Here is a 19,127-nt window from a genome sequence, read left to right as displayed (position 1 = left end):
TGATGGTTAATTTTACATGCCAACTTGACTGGGTCACTGGATGCCAGGATTATCTGGTTAAACATTGTTTCTGGTGTGTCTGTGAGGCTGTTCATGGAAGAGATTTGCATTTGAATTGGCTGGCTGAGGAAAGCAGATGGTCCTGCCCAGTGTGGGTGGGCATCGTCCAATCTGTGAGGGCCTGAATAGAACAAAAAGCCAGAGGAACGTTGGATTTGCTCTCTGCTTGAGCTGGGAACACTGATCTTCCTCTGCCCGGGACACTCATGGTCTTCAGGCCTTCAGGCTCAGATGGACTCTATACCATTGGCTCTGGCTTTCAGGCCTTCCGGTTATACAGCTGGCTTTTCTGGGTCTCCGGCTTGCAGATGGCAGATCATGGGACTTCTCGGCCTCCATAATCATGTGAGCCATACCTTATTTTAGATGTATATATGTGTATATGCATATGTGTGTGTGTATGCATTTAAAGGTTGTTTCTCTGAAGAACCTAATACACCACCCCACGGACCGGCTCCTGGAAGCCTCCATTGCTTCTGTAGGCAATGGCAGTCGTGAGGGTGCCTGGTCCAGATGGCAGAAGTGGCTGCTTGTTTGGCAGGGAGTGAAATCCTCCCCTGAGTAGCAGTGGGGCCTGTGTGTGTGATGGAACATGGTGGAAATGGTGCCACTGCTGGGCTGACATGGCAGAAATGGCAGATCCAGAATAAAGAGCAGTTAACGGCCAACACTGGGGATGACGCCATCAGGAGCAGCACCCAATGGACATCACAGGGGTTCAGAGAAGAGAAAAAGAGTTAAATGCCATGTGGCAGCTGACCAGGCAGCTTCTGGACTTATTTGTGAGGATCTGAGAAACAGAATGGGACTCCCAGCACTGCTGAGGACCATTTCCCCTTTTTTTACAACTCATGAGCAGGTAAAGAGCCAAAAATCCTGTGTTGTACTGTTCTGGGTCAGTTCTCTCTTTGATTTTCAGATGCATAGAATAACAATAGCTAACATTTATTGGGCACAAGCATCTTGTTTCTAAGCTCTATTTATGGTGCTGTTATCTCAATTATCACCCCATTTTAGAGATAAAAAATTGAGGTATGTCTCTGCCCTGACTCCAAGCCTATATTGCCTTCTGGCCATTTTCACTTGGCTAGTTATGTCAAAATCTATGTTCCAAATGGAACTTAACCTCTTCTTCCCTTGTCTTCAATTCTCATCCTTTTTCTTGTGTTCCCTGTTTTAGGACACCTTACATCTAATTCCACAAGCCAGAAACAGGGTATCATCTTACATTCTTCCTTCTCATTCACTCCTCACTTCTAATAGTCATCAGATGCTTGCTATGGCCTGAATGTTTGTCCCAACACTCCTATGTTGAAATCCTAAGACCCAAGGTGTTACTACTAGGAGGTGGGGCCTTTTGTAGGTGATTAGGTCATTAGGGTAGAGTCTTGATCTTCGACTTCCCAGTCTTCCAGAACAGTGAGCAATAAATTTGTTTTTTATAAGCCACCTCATTTATGGTACTTTGTTAGAGTGGCCCAAACTAACTCTAATTGTCCAATGCTACTATTGATAGCATTTTGGCCTTCATTCAGGTCACCATTTTTCACTGGGAGCACTGCAGCTGGTCTCTCTCAAGTCTCCTTCCTCCAATTCATCCTCCATGAAGCAATCAGAGATTGCAATGTTTGAAATCCAAGTATTGCCTTTCTGCTTGACTTTCATGGCCTTCCATTACCCTCTGGATGAAGTCCAAGCTCCTTTACAGAGCCTTGGGATCTGGCCTCTGTATATCCCACCCAACCATCATTTTTCCCAGCATAGCAGAAAAAGCTTACAGGTTCTCACATAAACTACACTGTTTCTTAACTATGCTTTTGTTCGTTATTTTTTCTGCTTGGAGTAAGTTCTCTTCCAGTCCCCCTTGCACTATACATACTTTAGCACATGGCTCAGATAACATCTTCTGTGGGAAGCTTCTCTAACCTACAACCCTGCCTCAGACTCAAGGTTCTTCAAATACATGTGTGCATGAATTCTGAAAAATTCTTAGCTATTACACCTTTGAACCGTTCCTCATCATGACTCTCCCAATTCCTTCTAGAACTACGGGTAGATGTATGTTGTACCTTCTCACCAACTGCCCATTTATTGCATTTTCCACCATTTTAATATCTGTGTTGTACTCTTAGTAATTTGCTCAGGTCTACCTTCTAATTCAAGAATTCTTTCGAGCTTTGTCCCATCTGGTATCCAAATTTGATCCCCACCTCCCATATTGAAGTTGTGTTTTGGGTGGTTCTTTGGAACTCCAACTGTCTTATTTTTCAGTGTTTCATTCCTTCCTCATGATTTCCCATCCTTTTATAAACTCTTCAGTATTTTTAACGTCATTTCAAGTGTACATATTTGTTGTCTTCTTCTGACTGTTCTATCATCTCAGATTCTTGGAGGTGCCAGGTTCCATTATTGTGTCTACTGTCACTCTTTCGTATTTTTCTGGTTTGGTTTATAATTTTTAGAGCTCATTTTAGTTAGGACTGGCTATCCCTATGGTTGTCTAGTGATGTCTAATGTACTTTTGTTGTGAAATTATTGCTAATGAGTGGTTTTGTTTTGCCTTCTGGATTTTCCCAGACAAGAACCAATTTATACATTGTTTTTGACTCAAGAGAATTCCACACCATATAGGTAAAGCATACAGCTGGGCTTCAATTTCTTAACAAGAAATGTCCCCTTACCCAGAGCTCCAGGGAGAGAAGCTTCCTATGCCTTCTCGAAGCTGTTGGGGTGGAAGTAAGAGGTCCTTTCAGCCCATTTCCACTGAAGGAGCAGCTCTTCCAGGGTCCTCACTTTATCCTAGTATCTCAGTTTGAGCCTCCTGGGTTTTCTAGGCCTAAAGCCATGTCCTCAATGCCACAAATGAATTTTCAATGACAATGTCAATAATTTTCAATGACAGTATCTAGGGCCTATGTATAGTCTAGTTTCTGCCACTCCCTACTACTAGTAGGCTTCCTGATCAGGTTTTAAGTTCTGAATTCTTTCGAACTCATCTATGTATTTAAATCTTTTATTTTATCCACCATTTGTCTTTACCAATTAGTCTATCATTTTTTGAAGCCTCCTTATAGATGCTCTTTTACTATGCTTATAACCATGCGAGATAAGTATTATGAGGAAACTGAAGGTCACCTCCAGTAAGTGAGAGAGCCAGGATTCAAACCTAGATTTGTCTAACCTCAAAGCCCTACTCTTTTTTTTTTTTTTACCACATTAATCTCAGAATTGGAATTACTTGGTTAAATGGTACTTGTCAAAAAGATTAAAATATTTTTTAAACTACCACTAATTAGTAATGACTAGGAGTTCCAGCTTAACTACACTTCTGCCATCATTTATCAGAGGTATAAACATCGAGTACATTGTTTTAATTAGTTTGTATTTTTCATTACCAGAAAGGGTAAACAGTTATCCATGACCATTTCTATGTTCTCGTACCATGCTTCCACGTACTGCCTCTGCATGCAGCAGGCCACCTCGGGCAGAGCCTAAAGCATGTGATAAATGAAATGCTATCACAATACAGGTCCTGTCTGAAAAACAAATGGCAACTTATTATCTAAGATCAATGAAGGAAAAAGCAAATTTACTAAAATATTTCTTTATTTGAATAAGGTCAATGCCATTTCTTGAATTCCAGCTAGCATCAAATAATCAGGAAAAAAAAACTTGACAAAATGTTATCCAATTGAAATTGACAGTGGATAGAAAACCCTTTTAAACTTTAAGTAATGTCATAAAAGAAATATATTAAACAAGCAACAGATAGATCTAAAAAGTTCCAAGTGTAGATTTCACATTAGATCTTATAAATTAAAAAAATCCTCAATATAATCATTTGTTCACCATCTTCTTTCAGTAAGCACATGGACAGGGAAAGATAATCACACCTTAATATTCACAACTGCTATTTGTGTTCTTTACAAAAATTGTATCTCTGCAATGCAGTGAGGCAGGCAACTCCTTGGTTCAAGTAATTTCTATTTTCCCTAAGTTATCAAAAAGTACAACTGTCTGATATAAATTGTTACCATAATCACAATCAGGAAGGCAAAGAAGCTTTAGCAGGCAGGCTTGAAGATGGGAGTTTTCATGGCTTGACCATGAATGATCTCAAGATGATTTCATAAGATTAAAAGCCATCACAAAAATACTAAAAGCAACAAGTAATAATCTGGATTCAGTCTGTAGTTTCTCATGAACCAACAGTTTTAATAACAGGAACAGTAAGTAAATTGTAGGTATAAAAGAATCAGTGCACATCTGTTAATGTCATTGACAATAAAAATATATTATCCTCTCAGCTCAGCTCTAAATTAACAAAACACCTATTTTTTTTTTTCCACTCCTCATTTTAGTGGTTCTCAAACATTGGTGTGCTCAGAATCTCCTGAGGTGCCTATTGAACAATGACATCCCAAAGCCCCACCCCTAAGATTTGATTCAGGTGGTCTGAAACCAGGCGCCATGACCCAGATGGTCCATGGATCATACATTGAGAAACACTGATATCCCCTTAATACATAACAAAACATTGTTTACTGTTTATGACTTCATTGTAAAGTTTTAAGCTGAATAAAACATTCAAACAATTATTAGAACACAAATAGGTACGTTAAATAAGGATATTAGCCATTATGCAATTGCATTTTCCTTTTAAAAGTAGCATCATAGACACAATGACTTACATAAAAATTTTAAAATCAATTTTGTTTTAATCCAAGGCACCTGTAAAACACTTGCTGGTGTGAGAGAAGTGAACAAATTCAATTATACAAAATAGTACAGAAATGAAAGAATCCTGGCAGTGATTGATTTTTCCACAGAGCAAACCTTTTTGTTCAGAAATGAGCTCCTTAAAGTCAATGATTTTGAGAAAAACCAAACTTCAAATAATATGATACACATTGTGTGAACTACTTTACTGAGTGATTTTCAAGCAAAGTATATCACGAACTATAAAAGATAAAAGGCTCATGCTCATGCTGTTTCACAATAGCCATCTCCATTTGTGGTAAGAATGATCAGAATGATTCCCCTTGAATTTCAGCCTGAAAAATGTATACTGCATAGATCTGGTATTCCTTTAATGCACAGGCACATATGACCATGGACTTTGTAATACTGGATTTGGCAGCCTTTTATCTCAAGAAGATTTCTCAAGTTTCATAGTCTACAACTTAAATATTCTTCTGAAGGTATTTAATTTTTTTTCATGGAGCAAGAGTAAATTCTGTGATGATGAAGCCTCTGAAACATGAATTTCAAAATGTTAACACTACAAAAGAAAAACGCTAGAGAAGCATTTTCTGTAATGAAATGACTGAAGTAAAGTGAGTTATCACTGGCATATTCTCTTTCAGTGTTCTAGGATAAATATCAACATAAAAAGCAATGTGAGACTGTTTGTACACATAGCACTCGTTTGGTATTGCTATAATACAGAGTTCTTCAGAAAGTCTTTATACATAGATTTTAGGTCGTTAGCCCAATCTGTAAATGACATTTGAGAGCAAACCTAGGGAGGCTTGGAATAATTCAACAGTACTATTTTATAAGATAGTATTGTTTGGAATTCTATGGCAAATGAAAGACAAACATTTTAGCTAAAAGAAGTAAAAGAGTATTTTGAAGGCAGCAAAAATCAGTATAAATCAGCTGTGAACAGAATTAAATTTGCATCTTAAAATGCCATTTACAGACCGTTTCTATAATACCTAGAAGTATGCACAAAGACTATAAAAACTCCTTCCAGTCTGACATTTCAAGGTTAACTTTACTAACAAGTGCTTCACAATGTCCTTAGTTCTGGCACTAAAAGGAAACAATTAGAAGTATTCACTGTTTTTCAAATTTTGCCTTCAAGAATCTTAAAACTGCTCTACTACAGCCTCCTTGATTTAAAAGAGTATGCAAATGGTCACTAACCCCAGCCAGCATGAAATAACTAATGTAAACCAGAATGTAGTGGCAGGTTTTGTAAATTTAAATCCTCAGATCATGCAATTTGAGCTAAATTTACATACTGTAGTAAATGGGAGAAATAAATTCCTTAAGTTACAAATATAAATATAAAAATTATTTTCATAATATTGACCTGACACCATTGGAATGAAGACATTCAAGAATATGGGCAATCATGAATTAATACATTACCAAGCAAAATACCTATAAAAGCCATTCTCAGAGGAATGTTTCCACTCACAAGGTTTTTTAGGCAAAAAGCAGCTATTAATTTTCCTCTAAAATTTCCTTTAAAAGTGAAATATATCATTGATAAATAGAGGAAAAAAAAATTTCACTTAACATTTTGAAGTCTATTACCAGATCCTTAAAGCTCTCAGACAAAATATTCTTTGATTTCAAAGGAAGTTACATTAAGATGAAAGGACTGCAGGCCCGGGCCTTTGATTAGGAAGTCTGACCTCTAAAAAAGACTTTGGTTACAAAATAAACCTGATGGGACTTCTTAATTAGACCTCATATTCTGGGAGGCATGAGGGCAAGTGTGTTTACGTTATACAGGGAAACCTGCAATATTGGAGACTTAGGGGGTAACATTCTTATCCAGGGGTTGCCCCCACTTTCTTATTTACCCTCTTACTGGTCAATATTCTGCTCAGTGGCTGCATCATACTGACCAGAAATTCACTGAAATTTAGACAGATTTACATACTGTGAACAAATTAAAATGTGGTTGTCTTTGCTTTAAGGTTTATTCTTAACTGCAAATCAATGTTTAAACAGTTATTTTATTAAAAAAATTTAATAATTTAGACTATGAAGCAATTTAAATACTTAAATTCCCTCAAAACAACATCATTTTGTACACAAATAGATGAAGTACACAGGAAAATGGTAGTCAAAAGAATTTTTTGGCAGCTGCTTCTTGCTGAGACCTAAGGAAAAAAAGAAACAAACACTGAAAGAAGTTCTATACATTTAACTTTGGAAAGAAACAGGACTGTTTAAAATGAAAATATCAATGCCTTTTGAAGTAGACAATGCATTAAGATAAACATATATTCTACACATGCACTTTATGTGAACTGAAATGTACAGAAATCACAATAAACTTAATTTTATAGGTGGTGAAAATTGTATTATGAACATAGATAACTTAGTTGAATATTTCTAATTAAACAGATGCAGAAAAATATTGGGTCACATTTTATCAAGAGACTTACCTATACATGATATAACCAATGAATAATACAGTTTGCACCACAACAAATATAATGAAGTGGACCGTAGACAAACATGATGGAAATGGTGGTAGTTCTGGGCATTTCGGCTTTTCATTTGATGGCTGTAAGGCAAATGACTTTCTATTACAGTTAGTCAAATTAGCAGTTTGGAAAAAGAAATAAATGTGAAATCTTTATAAAACTCAGTTTGCTATATAAACAAGTATTTTCACTTTTTCATCCCCCAGAAAACCTTCTATCCCCTTAACTTTTACTGACAACAGTTTTTGAAGTAGTTGACACTGGAAGGCCTCCACCTTTTTACTACCCAGTCACTAACTCACTGCCACCTGGTTCCTGTCTGCATTATGGTATATGATGATGTTACTGTCCCTGAGGTCACTGAGACTAGGGTCACCACAGACAACTCCTCTGGACACTCCCAGTTCACGCTTATTGTAGTAGTGTGATTATTAACAGCACCCCCTTCATTCTCAAAAGTGTTCCAGGTCAGACAATAAATTACATGATTACCCTGCCAATGAACTACTTGACAAATAGAATGGCCTTTTCTCAGTCCTCATTCTCTACAATCTCATAGCATTCAACATTATTCACTGGTGTTCTGAAAAATATTTCTTTCCCTATATCCCTGAGTATTCCTTCTATTATAAGGAGGCAATTAAATACCAGGAACAAAGACTTCATCCAAGTACCCAGAGAGAATGGCTTCTAAGATTAGTTGTTCCCAATATAGTTATATTTGTGGGGCAAAGTTCTTCAGTAAATTGATAAACACAGTATCAATTTGGTCACTGCAACAAAGGCAATGTAGGAGAAAAATAACCTCAAACAGAACTAAGGGGACAGATAATAATGCTTTGGATGAGAGGTCATGATCAGTAAGAAAACTATTAAGCCATCTTTGAAAAAAAATGTATATTCAAGGCATATATACAGGAATATAGTTAAGAGGGTTATCAAAAAATATAAAGGAGACAAGATTAGAAGTGAAGGCCTAAGTTTTCTCCCTTTCCTACTTACTAGCTACTGACCTTGGGAGAGTCAGTTTAATGTAACATTATTAATGTATATTTCCTAAAGGACATCAAATGTTTTAAAAAGCTTTTAAAAAGATAAAACACGATATAAAATATATGGGATTGAGACTTCTGCTTCTGGTAAGGCAGACTAGGAAATATGGGCCAACCATATCCCAAATATGTCTTATAGAAGATAACCAGCAGAGTCAAAAACATCCAATCCAATCCAAGCACACGAAACCTGGGTGAAGGTAAATGAAGCTAACAAGATAGCAAGAAATTACCAGATTAGAACCTTGAGGAAAAAATAGGCCAAAGAAATACACTTTAAGCAATCCATGGGTCAGAGAAGACATTAACATGGAAATCAGAAAATATTTTCATGAAATGATAATATAAATATTACATATTAAAAAACTACGACTGCTATGGGAACTGTTCTTCCACCTTCAATAACTAGAAAACCAGGACACATGGAGATCTGCAAAGTATGGGACAATTCTACCTTAAACATTAAAAATAAGCATTAGCATTAACTAAAGGGTTAAAATACTTGCAGTAGAGTATGAGTTCTTCCTTTCCTAAAGATTATAATTATAAAAGGAAAAGGAAACAAAGTTACCATATTTCGCTGCACTAAGTTATCTATGTCCCTCTTTACTATGTGCAGGTGCTCTTTGATGTCAATGAAGTGCTGTGTTGTCTCATAGGCGCTTCCAGCAGAGCCAGGGTGCTGCATTCCACTGACCAGTCTGATGGTTTCACTCATGGAATTTCTGAAACAGAAAGTCTCTTGATACAATAAAATCACTATAAAGATTATTTTTTTTCAGCCACAGATCTCCAATACTTTTACTTTTCAAGTCCAATATATTACATCATTTAAAAAAAAACAGGTAAAGAAGTATTTTTAAAAATTGAGGTGTGTTCAAAATTGGAAAATAATTTATAAAACAACATTATGCCTTTATATTTTACTAAAGGTCATCTAAAAATACCATGTAGAAAATACTACTAGGTAATTTGTGTTAAAACCAATAGTATAAGTGGATATTGAATATAATGGATGATATTTTAATGAAGTTATAATAAATCTTTCTAGGTGTTCAGCTGTACAGTAAAGGACTAGTGCCAAATGCAATCATTTCCTATAGGCACACTCACACACACAGACTTGTCCGCTTTGTAGCTGCACATATAGATGATTTCACTCATATAGCATATAGTAGGAGACTAATGGCTTTGTGTCCCTGAGGACGGGGTCACAATTCTGATTTCCTACGAGTGCCTTCAACAGTTATGGTTCAATTTGGAGGAATAAATAAATAAGTTATTTCATTGGAGTCAAATGTAGTTTAAAAAGTAAGAGCTTTACCAAAAGAAAAAAAAAAAAGAAAGACTCAAATTACTTAAAAATAACACTATATGTCAGACAGAATGTTAAACATAACATTTAAAAAATTATGTTTGAGTTACATGAGCAGTGAAGACTTAAAAGTAGTTACAAAATATCTCAAGTACATTTGAATCAATGTCATGTGTTGATTAAAATTTCTTTCAATGGCACATATGCCCAAGAAAATTCCTGTGGGGCTAAGCTTTTCCACTGAAACTCAAATTAAGCATAACATTTTAATATAACTAAAATAATACCAAGACCAAAACCTCACAGAGTATATAACGTTGTCACATATCTGTATTTAAGAAATTCTGCTTCCCAGAAGCATGAACTTGCTTAGGTATAAATGTCTGTTTAATATACCAAAGATTGAGTCACTTAATTTGCTCCTACTCAGTCACTCATTCATTTGCCTGTTCATTCTGCTAACATTAATTTCGTAAGTGCTGTGAGCCAGAGAATATTTAGGGATATAAACTTTGCAAGAAGAATGAAATATCTGCCCTGTGGAGATGAATTGTCTAGCAGGAAAGCAACGTGACAGAAGCATGACTAGAGCTCTACAAAGAAAGATGCATTTAGCTGAGTGTCAAAAAATGAAGAGGAGCCTATGGGGATAGAATTGTGGTGGAAGGAGGTCATAGTTGGTTTAGGAAACAGGTCAAGTGGAAAGACGGCTGGACAGAACCCTTGAAAAGACTACCTTTTAAGGGACGATGGAAGGAGAGCAAATGAAGATAACTAAATGGAAGCAGAGGCCAAAGAACACCAGGAGTGAATGGTGTATCAGAAGTCTTGAAAGGGAAGTTTTGAGATGGAGAAGTGGGAAGAGGCATCAACTGCTACAGAAAAGCTACATGCTTTCTAAGATCTCTTTCTGCTAAAAAAAATTTCTATGATTCCTTAAGAATATAAAAATCCACAAAGAAACAAACTACCCTTTACATTAAAGGCAAATATTTTCTATCTCTTTACATTTTTTCTGAAGCTAAATCCTACAGAAAAAGGTCCAGAGGACTAGTTCAGAAACTTGAACTCAGTTTTTATATTAACTTATTGTATGCATGACATTTGTTCTCAGTAAGTGGGAGTTTGCAAGGATTGTTAACTCCTCTAAGAAAGGGATTCTACGGATAATACAACTGGACCGCTAGGATGTCCTGACAACTAGTTACATCTTTAGATGTCCTAGTACTACTGTTAAGTGAAACATGCAAAGCACAAAAGAGTATCTAGAATATGCTACCCATCACAGAAGAAAGAAGGGGACTTCAGAAAATACGGGCTGGCTGCAGTGGCTAATGTCTGTAATCCCAGCACTTTAGGAGGCCAAGGCGGGTGGATAACCTGAGGTCAGGAGTTCGAGACCAGCCTGGCCAACATGGAGAAACCCCATCTCTACTAAAAATACAAAATTAGCCAGGCATGGTGTCAGATGCCTGTAATCCCAGCTATGCAGGAGGCTGAGGCAGGAGAATCGCTTGAACCCAGGAGGCAGAGGTTGCAGTAAGCCAAGATTGCAGCAGTGTACTCCAGCCTGGGCAACAAGAGCAAAACTCTATCTCGGAAAAAAAAAAAAAAAAAGAAAGAAAAGAAAAAGAAAATACACATATGCAGAAGAAATACAGGAAGAACAAACCGGAAGCTAACAGAATTGGTTACCAACAGGGAATGGGTGGGAAACAGCTGGAAAGAAGGGGAGGATGGCAAAGTGGTAGCAAGGATGAAGAAGCGATATACACATGCTCTGCCCCTTAGAACCATAGTATTCACATACCCAAAATACAAACAACTTAAATCAACCAGCATATAGGAGGAATATAAACATTAACAAAGAATCTAGCTGGATCCTAAATGAATAACATCAGCCATAATGAAAAGAGTAGGAAAAAAGAGAACTACACTAAGAAACTATCTGGAAAAGAGTATCTGGGCTGGATACTGTAAAGCTAGAGATAAAAGGAACTTTACATAAACTTGTCAGTAAACGTCTTTCTCACAGGGATACGAGTTAACAATTTGAAACCACTTTGTGTGTACTTATGTGCATACTCAAGTGGAACCAATAAGTTATTATGTTATAGACACAGATAATAAGAACCAGGTTTCTCCCTGTTGGAGGAAGAATTTTCAAATAAGACAAGGGGGAAAGTTAAAAATTAACTCTGTAGTGTTCAGTCCAGCCAGAATCCAAAATATCTGCATAATCTCATGGTTTAACACGAAAGTAGGTTGACAGACACGGAACTACAGACTCATCTACATGCATGGGTTAGTATACATACATATTCCCTAGCTCTGTCCACTAAGAGGCCTAGAGGTAATGGCTCCGTGATAGTAATGAGCATACCTAGTGCCCAGAGGTTGGTTTTCAAATACCTTTCTCAAGAAAAAGGAACCAGGGCTCACTGAGAGCAGGGAAAATACAAGATGATCCTAGAAGATAGTGCAGTACCATAAATTTTTAAAATGCTCAAAAAAAGATGGGGGCTTGTTGAGAGAACAAGGACCCCAACATGAAGGAGCTCAGAATGACCATACCTGAAACAATCTGAGCAGCAAAATAAATAAGGAGAGTGTTGGATTGTAACCTATGGAATAAATATCCATGAGTCTGTACCGATCTAAATAAATAACTAAATAAATAAATGAGAGAAAAAAGATAGTTGGTCCTGACAGCAGAATTCCAATGAACAAATATGGAGGGAATTATTTCGAAATATAAACACTGGGGCCAGGTGTGGTGGCTCACGCCTGTAATCCTAACACTATGGGAGGCAGAGGCAGGAGGACTGCTTGAGCCCAGGAGTTTGAGATCAGCCTGGGCAACATGGCAAAATCCCAACTCCAAAAAAAATAGAAAAATTAGCTGGTTGTGGTGGCATGTACCTGTAGTCCCAGCTACTGAGGAGGCTGAGGTGGGAGGATCATTTGAGCCCAGGAGGTTGAGGCTGCAGAGAGCTGTGATTGCACTACTGCACTCCAGCCTGGGCAACAGAGCTAGACCTTGTCTCAAAAAAATAAATACATACATAAAAATAAAAATTAAAAAAAAATTAGCATTTGGCAAAAACCACATTCTTGTTACAGGCAAGAAACATCAATGGATGCTAAAATGAATGAGCAGAAGTTTGAAATGGATACTTACATGGTCTCAAAGTACCTTCTCCAAAATACTAACCACAAAGGGAAATACAGTAACTTTAAAGTAGAGATAGCAATAGGAAACCACCATAACCAAGTGATCACGGCCAACATCATCAGTAATATCTTGTCAATCTTATATAATAATATGTATAATATATATTATATAACATATTATTATATATAATATTTTCTTATCAAAATGTGGAACTTCCATCCAACCAAACCCAAATCAAAAGGTATTAACTGATTAATGCTCTTGGAAAATGTCAAGGTCATGAAAACAAGGAAAGATGAACTAGTGCAGACTGCAGAAGGCTAAAGGGAAAAAATAACTAAACGTAATGTGTGACTGTGGATGGGATCCTGGAACAGAAAAGGCCTTGGTGGAGAAATTGATAAATTTTGAATAAGTCATTAATTTAGTTGATTGAACTGTATCAATGTTAATTTCCTGGTTCTGACAATTATACCATGGTTATGTAAATTAGAGAAAGATGGGTGAAGGTTGTACAGAAACTTCCCATACTATTTTTGTAGCTTCTGAAGTCTAAAATTAGATCAAAATAAAAAGATTTTTAAAAAGGGTTGTGTTACATGATCCAGTCTATTTCTAAAAGGATTCTATTCATTTAACTAAACTATTTGAAGGGCTAAACTATTCATTTAGCATCATAAATATTTCAATCACGAGTTCAGATTATGAAGATTTTTTAAAATGCAAAGAGAAAAACTGAAGAAATATAAATTTGCAGTTATAAGTTAAGTGCCTTTAATCTCTAGACACCAGGTATAATCACCTTCTGTTTGATCTAACCCTGTTTAATTCTCCAGTCCTAAAGAACTCACCTTGACATTCTTGTTTGTCAAGGGTTCTATCGGTTGGGACAGTGCTCTAAAATGTTAGGTTATGGAAACATGACACTTCGGTTTGTTATCTCTGCTCCAGGCATTGAAAGCTATTAATTATTTGCATAAGTCAATAATTCTCATTAGAAATTTATTGTTCAACATTCTAAGGACACAATTATCTCCTCTCTGCTCCAACTCTGTCCAGTCTTTCTGAGAGTAAAAGATGGGAATGAAAAAGAGGTAGTCACACATATTATGTTCAAAATGGTTTCATTCCATCAGAAAGAATTTCCTGCATCAGGTCTGCTTGTATTAGTCTTACAATGCTACACATATTTATTCCCCTAGTACTTTTCATAAAATTGTTATATATCATTTCATATTCTTTTTATATTTTATAAATATAAGAACATACCTGGCTCTGTCAAGTAACTGACAAATCTCTTTAAAAGATGCCAAAACATTTTTTCTTTTCCAGCTCTGAACAATTAGAAACTTTAGACATGTTTGCAGTTTTTGAATATTAAAAGTTGCTGTATTTATGGTCCCCTATTTGTAAAATGAATCTAGAATGGAATTCTTACCCTTATGCAGAAATCTTACAATACAGTGCTTGCACACCTAAAGTCACAAATTTAGGATAAAAAAAATCACGTAACACACAGACACTACTTTTACATACTTACTTCATTTCATTTACTTGTCTCAGAATCTCATGCTGAGTTTTCACAACAGTATCCAGTTCTTGCTGAGTGATCTGGAGGAAGAAACAATGACGAGCAAGCTGAATAATCCACATTCTATGAGCACATAGTACAGTGGCCCTTCTTCTTTACTTCCCTTCCAGCAAAGGGTAAATGGGGCAATCTGCATATTCTGCAAGCCCACCTGCCCATGCTGCCCAGGCATTCCTGCTCCTCTTTTAGAGATTTCCTCTGTTAAGGAAGAGACATATCTTCTCTGTTCATCAAGAATCATATCTAACTGCCGGTTCAGCTGCTTGATTTCGAGATGAATACGATTCTGTCCTTCAAAGACTTGTCTTAGCTCTCGATCTCCTACACTCTCAAATATCTCCTCCGCTGAAAAGGAAATAAATAAAAATGATCAGAGTCACCTACACATACGTAGTTTTCAAAATACCGTAAGTGACCAAAGTGCCAACATTCAGCAAAATTAGGACATTACCATCATAGTGGTACAATCTCCCAAACAGAAAATATGCAGATAATTAATTCAATAATGATTAAATTATTTGTTTTCTGCCACTTCAGTCGATTGAACACGTATTATAAATTGGGTTTAAATTTTTTTATTTAAAAACAATTTTTCTTGGATAATCTCAGGAGGGATCAAAATGGCTAACCAGATGCAGGTAGTATGTGCCTCCTCCATGGAGAAAAACCAGAGTAGTAAGTAGATATTGCATTTCAAATAGATTGCCTAGGAGAGAATGCTAGGATTCATCAGAGAAGAAATAGGAAGCACCAAAATAAGGAGAGAATTTGAGGCAGCTTGCCCAGCCAGGAGCTGACTGAGCACCGGAAGGGCTCCTAGATGATAGGAAACAATAAGAGAGAAAACCCCAGGGCCCTTCAGTCCAAAATGGGCTTTTATGATCCTGGCTACAGGAAAAACCTTTGACCAACTAGGGCCATGGGCTGGACATATGGAACTGCCTAAATATTGCACAGAGATGTTGCTCCATAAAGGGAAACCACATGGAACCCCACAGGCATTTGAGCCTACAACAGCTCCAGCTGGGCACCACTGTTGATAGCCTAGAAACCGGGGATCTACAGACATGGCTGCAGCCGCTGCAATGTTCCAAGGAGAGAAGGGGGGACACTGGTCACTCCCATGCACCCCTAGGAAGGTCCCTACTGCCTTGCTGAAGGGTGCTGCTGATACTGAGACATGAGTAGACAGCACTCCCCACAGCTTCTTGCCCATGCTGCTTACCTGGGAGGGACCCTACCCTCTCTGGTCCCAGACCCAAGGTGAAATACTGAGAGTTTAATGGAGGGTTGTGCCCCACCCTCAGGCTATGTTTGGGCTGACAAGGCTGTAGCTACCACCTGGCCAAGGAGAGACAGGGTAACCAGGCTCTCCTATGCATATCTAGGACAATACCCACTGCCCTGCAATAGACTCTTGTGAAACTGAGATGTGAGCAGACTGCATTTCTTACAGCTTCTTGCTCATGACACCTGCCTAGGAGGGGCCCTGCTCTCCCTGGTTCCAGGCACAAGGCACAATTTCGAGAGTTTCATGCTGGGCTGTGCCCTATCCTTAGTCCGAGTTCAAGTTGATATGGCTGCAGTTGTTGTCTGGCTAAGGAGAAAAACTAAGAAAATAATTGATGACAGCTTCCCAAGTCTAGCAAAAGAGTTAGATGTCCAGATACAGAAGGCCCAGCAATCCCCAGAAAAATATATTGCAAAAAGGATTTCACTACAGCATATTATATTCAGAATGTCTAAAGTCAATGTGAAATAATTTTAAAATTAGCAAAAGTACTTAGTCACTTATAACAGAAATTCCATCAGATTAACAGCAGACTTTTCAGCAGAAAACTTACAGGCCAGAAAGGAATGGGCATTCTCAAAGTACTAATAAAAAAAAAAAAACTGTCAGCCAAGAATTTTATATCCTGCCAGAATCAGCTTCATAAATAAAGAAGAAATAAAGCCTTTCCCAGACAAGCAAACGCTGGGGAAATCTGTCATTACTAGATCAGCATAACAGGAAATGCTCAAAGCGGTCTTAAACATGGAAACAAAAGGTCAATATTCACCATGATAAAAACAGAAATATAAAATAAAAGTTCTTATAAAACAATCACACAGGGGAGGAAGATTAAGAATCAAATGACAACATGACAGAATTTCATTAAATGACAAAGACAAAGATGGAAAAAAGAAAGGAACAAAGAATTTATAAGACAACTTGAAAATAATGAACACTATGACAAGAACAAAGCCTCATATATCAATATTAACCTTGAATGCAGATGGATTAAATGTTCCACTAAAAGATACAGACTGGCAGAATGGATTAAAATACATGGCACAACTATATACTGCCTACAAGAAACTTACCTTATTCATAAAGACACACACAGACTGAAAGTAAAGAGGCGGAAAATGATAGTCCAAGCAAATGGAAACCAAAAGTGAGCAGGAGTAGCTATACTTATATGAGATAAAACAGACTCAAAAAAGAAAAGACGAAGAAGGTTATTATATAATGATAAAGGGATCAATTCAGCAAGAGGATATAACAATCCTAATTTATATGCACCCAACATTAGAGCATCAAAATTCAGAAAATAATTATTACGAGACCTAAAAAAAGAGAAAGACAGTAATACAATAATAGTGGGAGAATTTAACACCACACACACAACACTAGATTGAGACAGAAAAATAACAAAGAAACATTGGGATTAAATTGGACTTTAGACCAAATGGACTTAGACATTTACAGAACTTTCTGTAATAACTGGAATATACATTCTTTTCACCAGCACATAGAAGACTCTCCGAAACAGACTACATATAAGGTCACAAAATAAGTCTTAGCAAATTTTTGAAAATCAGAATCATATCAAGTGTCTTAGACCACAATGGAATGAATCTAGAAATCAATACTAAGAGGAACTTAAGAAACTAAACAAACACATGGAAATTAAACAGCATACTCCTGAACATTCACTTTATCAATGAAGAAATTAAGACACAAATGTAAAAATTTCTTGAAATGAATGAAAATGGAAACACCAAACCAAAACAGCAAAAAGCAGTGTGAAGAGGGCAGTTTATAACATTAAATGCCACATCAGAAAGGGGAAAGATCACAAACAATCTAACATTATTCCTCAGCAAACTAGAAAAACAAGAACAAACCAAACCCAAAGTTAGAAGAAAAGAAATAACAAATGTGAGAGCAAAGCTAAATGAAATAGAGACCAAAAAAATTAATAAAGGATCAACAAAACAAAAAGTTGCTTCCTTGAAAAGATAAACAAAATTGATAAACCACTAGCTACAATAGGCAAGAAAAGAAGAGAGATGATACAAATAAACACCATCAGAAAAGAAGGAGACATTACAACAGATTCCACAAACACACAAAAGATCATCAGAAACTATTTGAACACCTATATGCTCACAAACTAGAAAACCTAGAGGAAATGGATAAATTCCTGGAAACACACAACTTTCTGAGATTGAAACAGGAAGAAACAGAACTCCTGAACAGACCAATAATGAGCAGCAAGACTGAATCAGTAGTAAAAAAAAAATCTCTTAACAACAGCCAGGACTAGATGGATTTATAGCTGAATTCTATCAAACATATCAAGAAGAACCAATTCTCCTGAAATTATTCCAAAACATTGAGGAGAGAATTCTCCCTAACTCATCCTATGAGGGTGGTATCACCCTGATACCAAAACCAGACAAGGACACAAAAAATAGAAAACTACAGACCCATATCCCTGATGAACAAAGATGCAAAAATCCTCTACAGAATACCAGCAAAATGAATCCTACAGCACATCAAAAAGATAATACAGCACGATCAGGTGGGATTTATCCCAGGGATGCAAGGAAGGTTCAACATATAAAAATCCATATATATGATACACCACATAAACAGAATTAAGAGCAAAACACATGATCATTTCAACAGACTCAGAAAGGGCATTCAATAAATTTCATCATCCCTTCATGATAAAAATCCTCAGTGAACATACCTCAACATAATAAAGGCCACATATGACAAACCCACAGCCAACATCACACTTAACAAGTAAAGTTGAAAACATTCCCTTTAAGAACTGGAACAAGACAAGGATGCCCACTTTTATCACTCTTATGTGTAATAACATAATACTAGAAGTCTTCACCAGAGCAATCAGGCAAGAGAAAAAAATAAAAGGCATCCAAACTGGAAATGAGTAAGTAACATTATCCCTGTTCGCTAATGATATGATCTTATATCTCAAAAACCCTAATGACTCCACCAAAAAACTCTTAGATTTGATAAATGAATTCAGTAATGTTTCAAGATAAAACATTAATGTACAGAAATCAGTAGCATTTTCATATACTGATAATGATCTAGCGGACCAAATCTAGAAGGCAATTCCATTTACAACAGCTAAAACAAACAAACAAAAAACACCTAGAAATATTTTTAACCAAGGAGGGGAAAGCTCTCTATAAGGAGAACTTCAAAACAAGGATGACACAAACAAATGGAAAAGTATCCCATGCTTATGAACTGGAAGAATCAAAATTGTTAAAATGACCATACTGCCCAAAACCATCTACTAGTTCTAGACACTCCCTATCAAATTACCAATGTCATTTTTCACAGAATTAGAAAAAAAAAATCCTAAAATTCATATGGAGAAAAAAGGAGCCCAAATAA

General features: G+C 36.6%; 1 protein-coding gene across 1 annotated transcript in view; it reads right to left on the bottom strand.

Moving 5' to 3' along the window:
- Positions 1-3,648: 3,648 nt before the first annotated feature.
- The window catches only part of LMAN1 (lectin, mannose binding 1), a 32,653-nt gene continuing 17,174 nt past the window's right edge, over positions 3,649-19,127 (bottom strand). Inside the window, exons 9-13 of the mRNA XM_055297525.2 lie at positions 14,577-14,770; positions 14,375-14,445; positions 8,916-9,069; positions 7,251-7,372; positions 3,649-6,962 (exon numbers count right to left, since the gene is read on the bottom strand). Coding sequence (XP_055153500.2) covers positions 6,926-6,962; positions 7,251-7,372; positions 8,916-9,069; positions 14,375-14,445; positions 14,577-14,770 — 578 coding nt within the window. The 3' untranslated portion in view covers positions 3,649-6,925. The remainder of the gene's footprint in view (positions 6,963-7,250; positions 7,373-8,915; positions 9,070-14,374; positions 14,446-14,576; positions 14,771-19,127) is intronic.

Source organism: Symphalangus syndactylus, chromosome 1 (genome assembly GCF_028878055.3).
Source record: "Symphalangus syndactylus isolate Jambi chromosome 1, NHGRI_mSymSyn1-v2.1_pri, whole genome shotgun sequence".
Classification (NCBI taxonomy): Eukaryota; Metazoa; Chordata; class Mammalia; order Primates; family Hylobatidae; genus Symphalangus; species Symphalangus syndactylus.
Note: the sequence above shows the minus strand (reverse complement) of the source record. Positions and strands in the feature narration are given on the sequence as shown.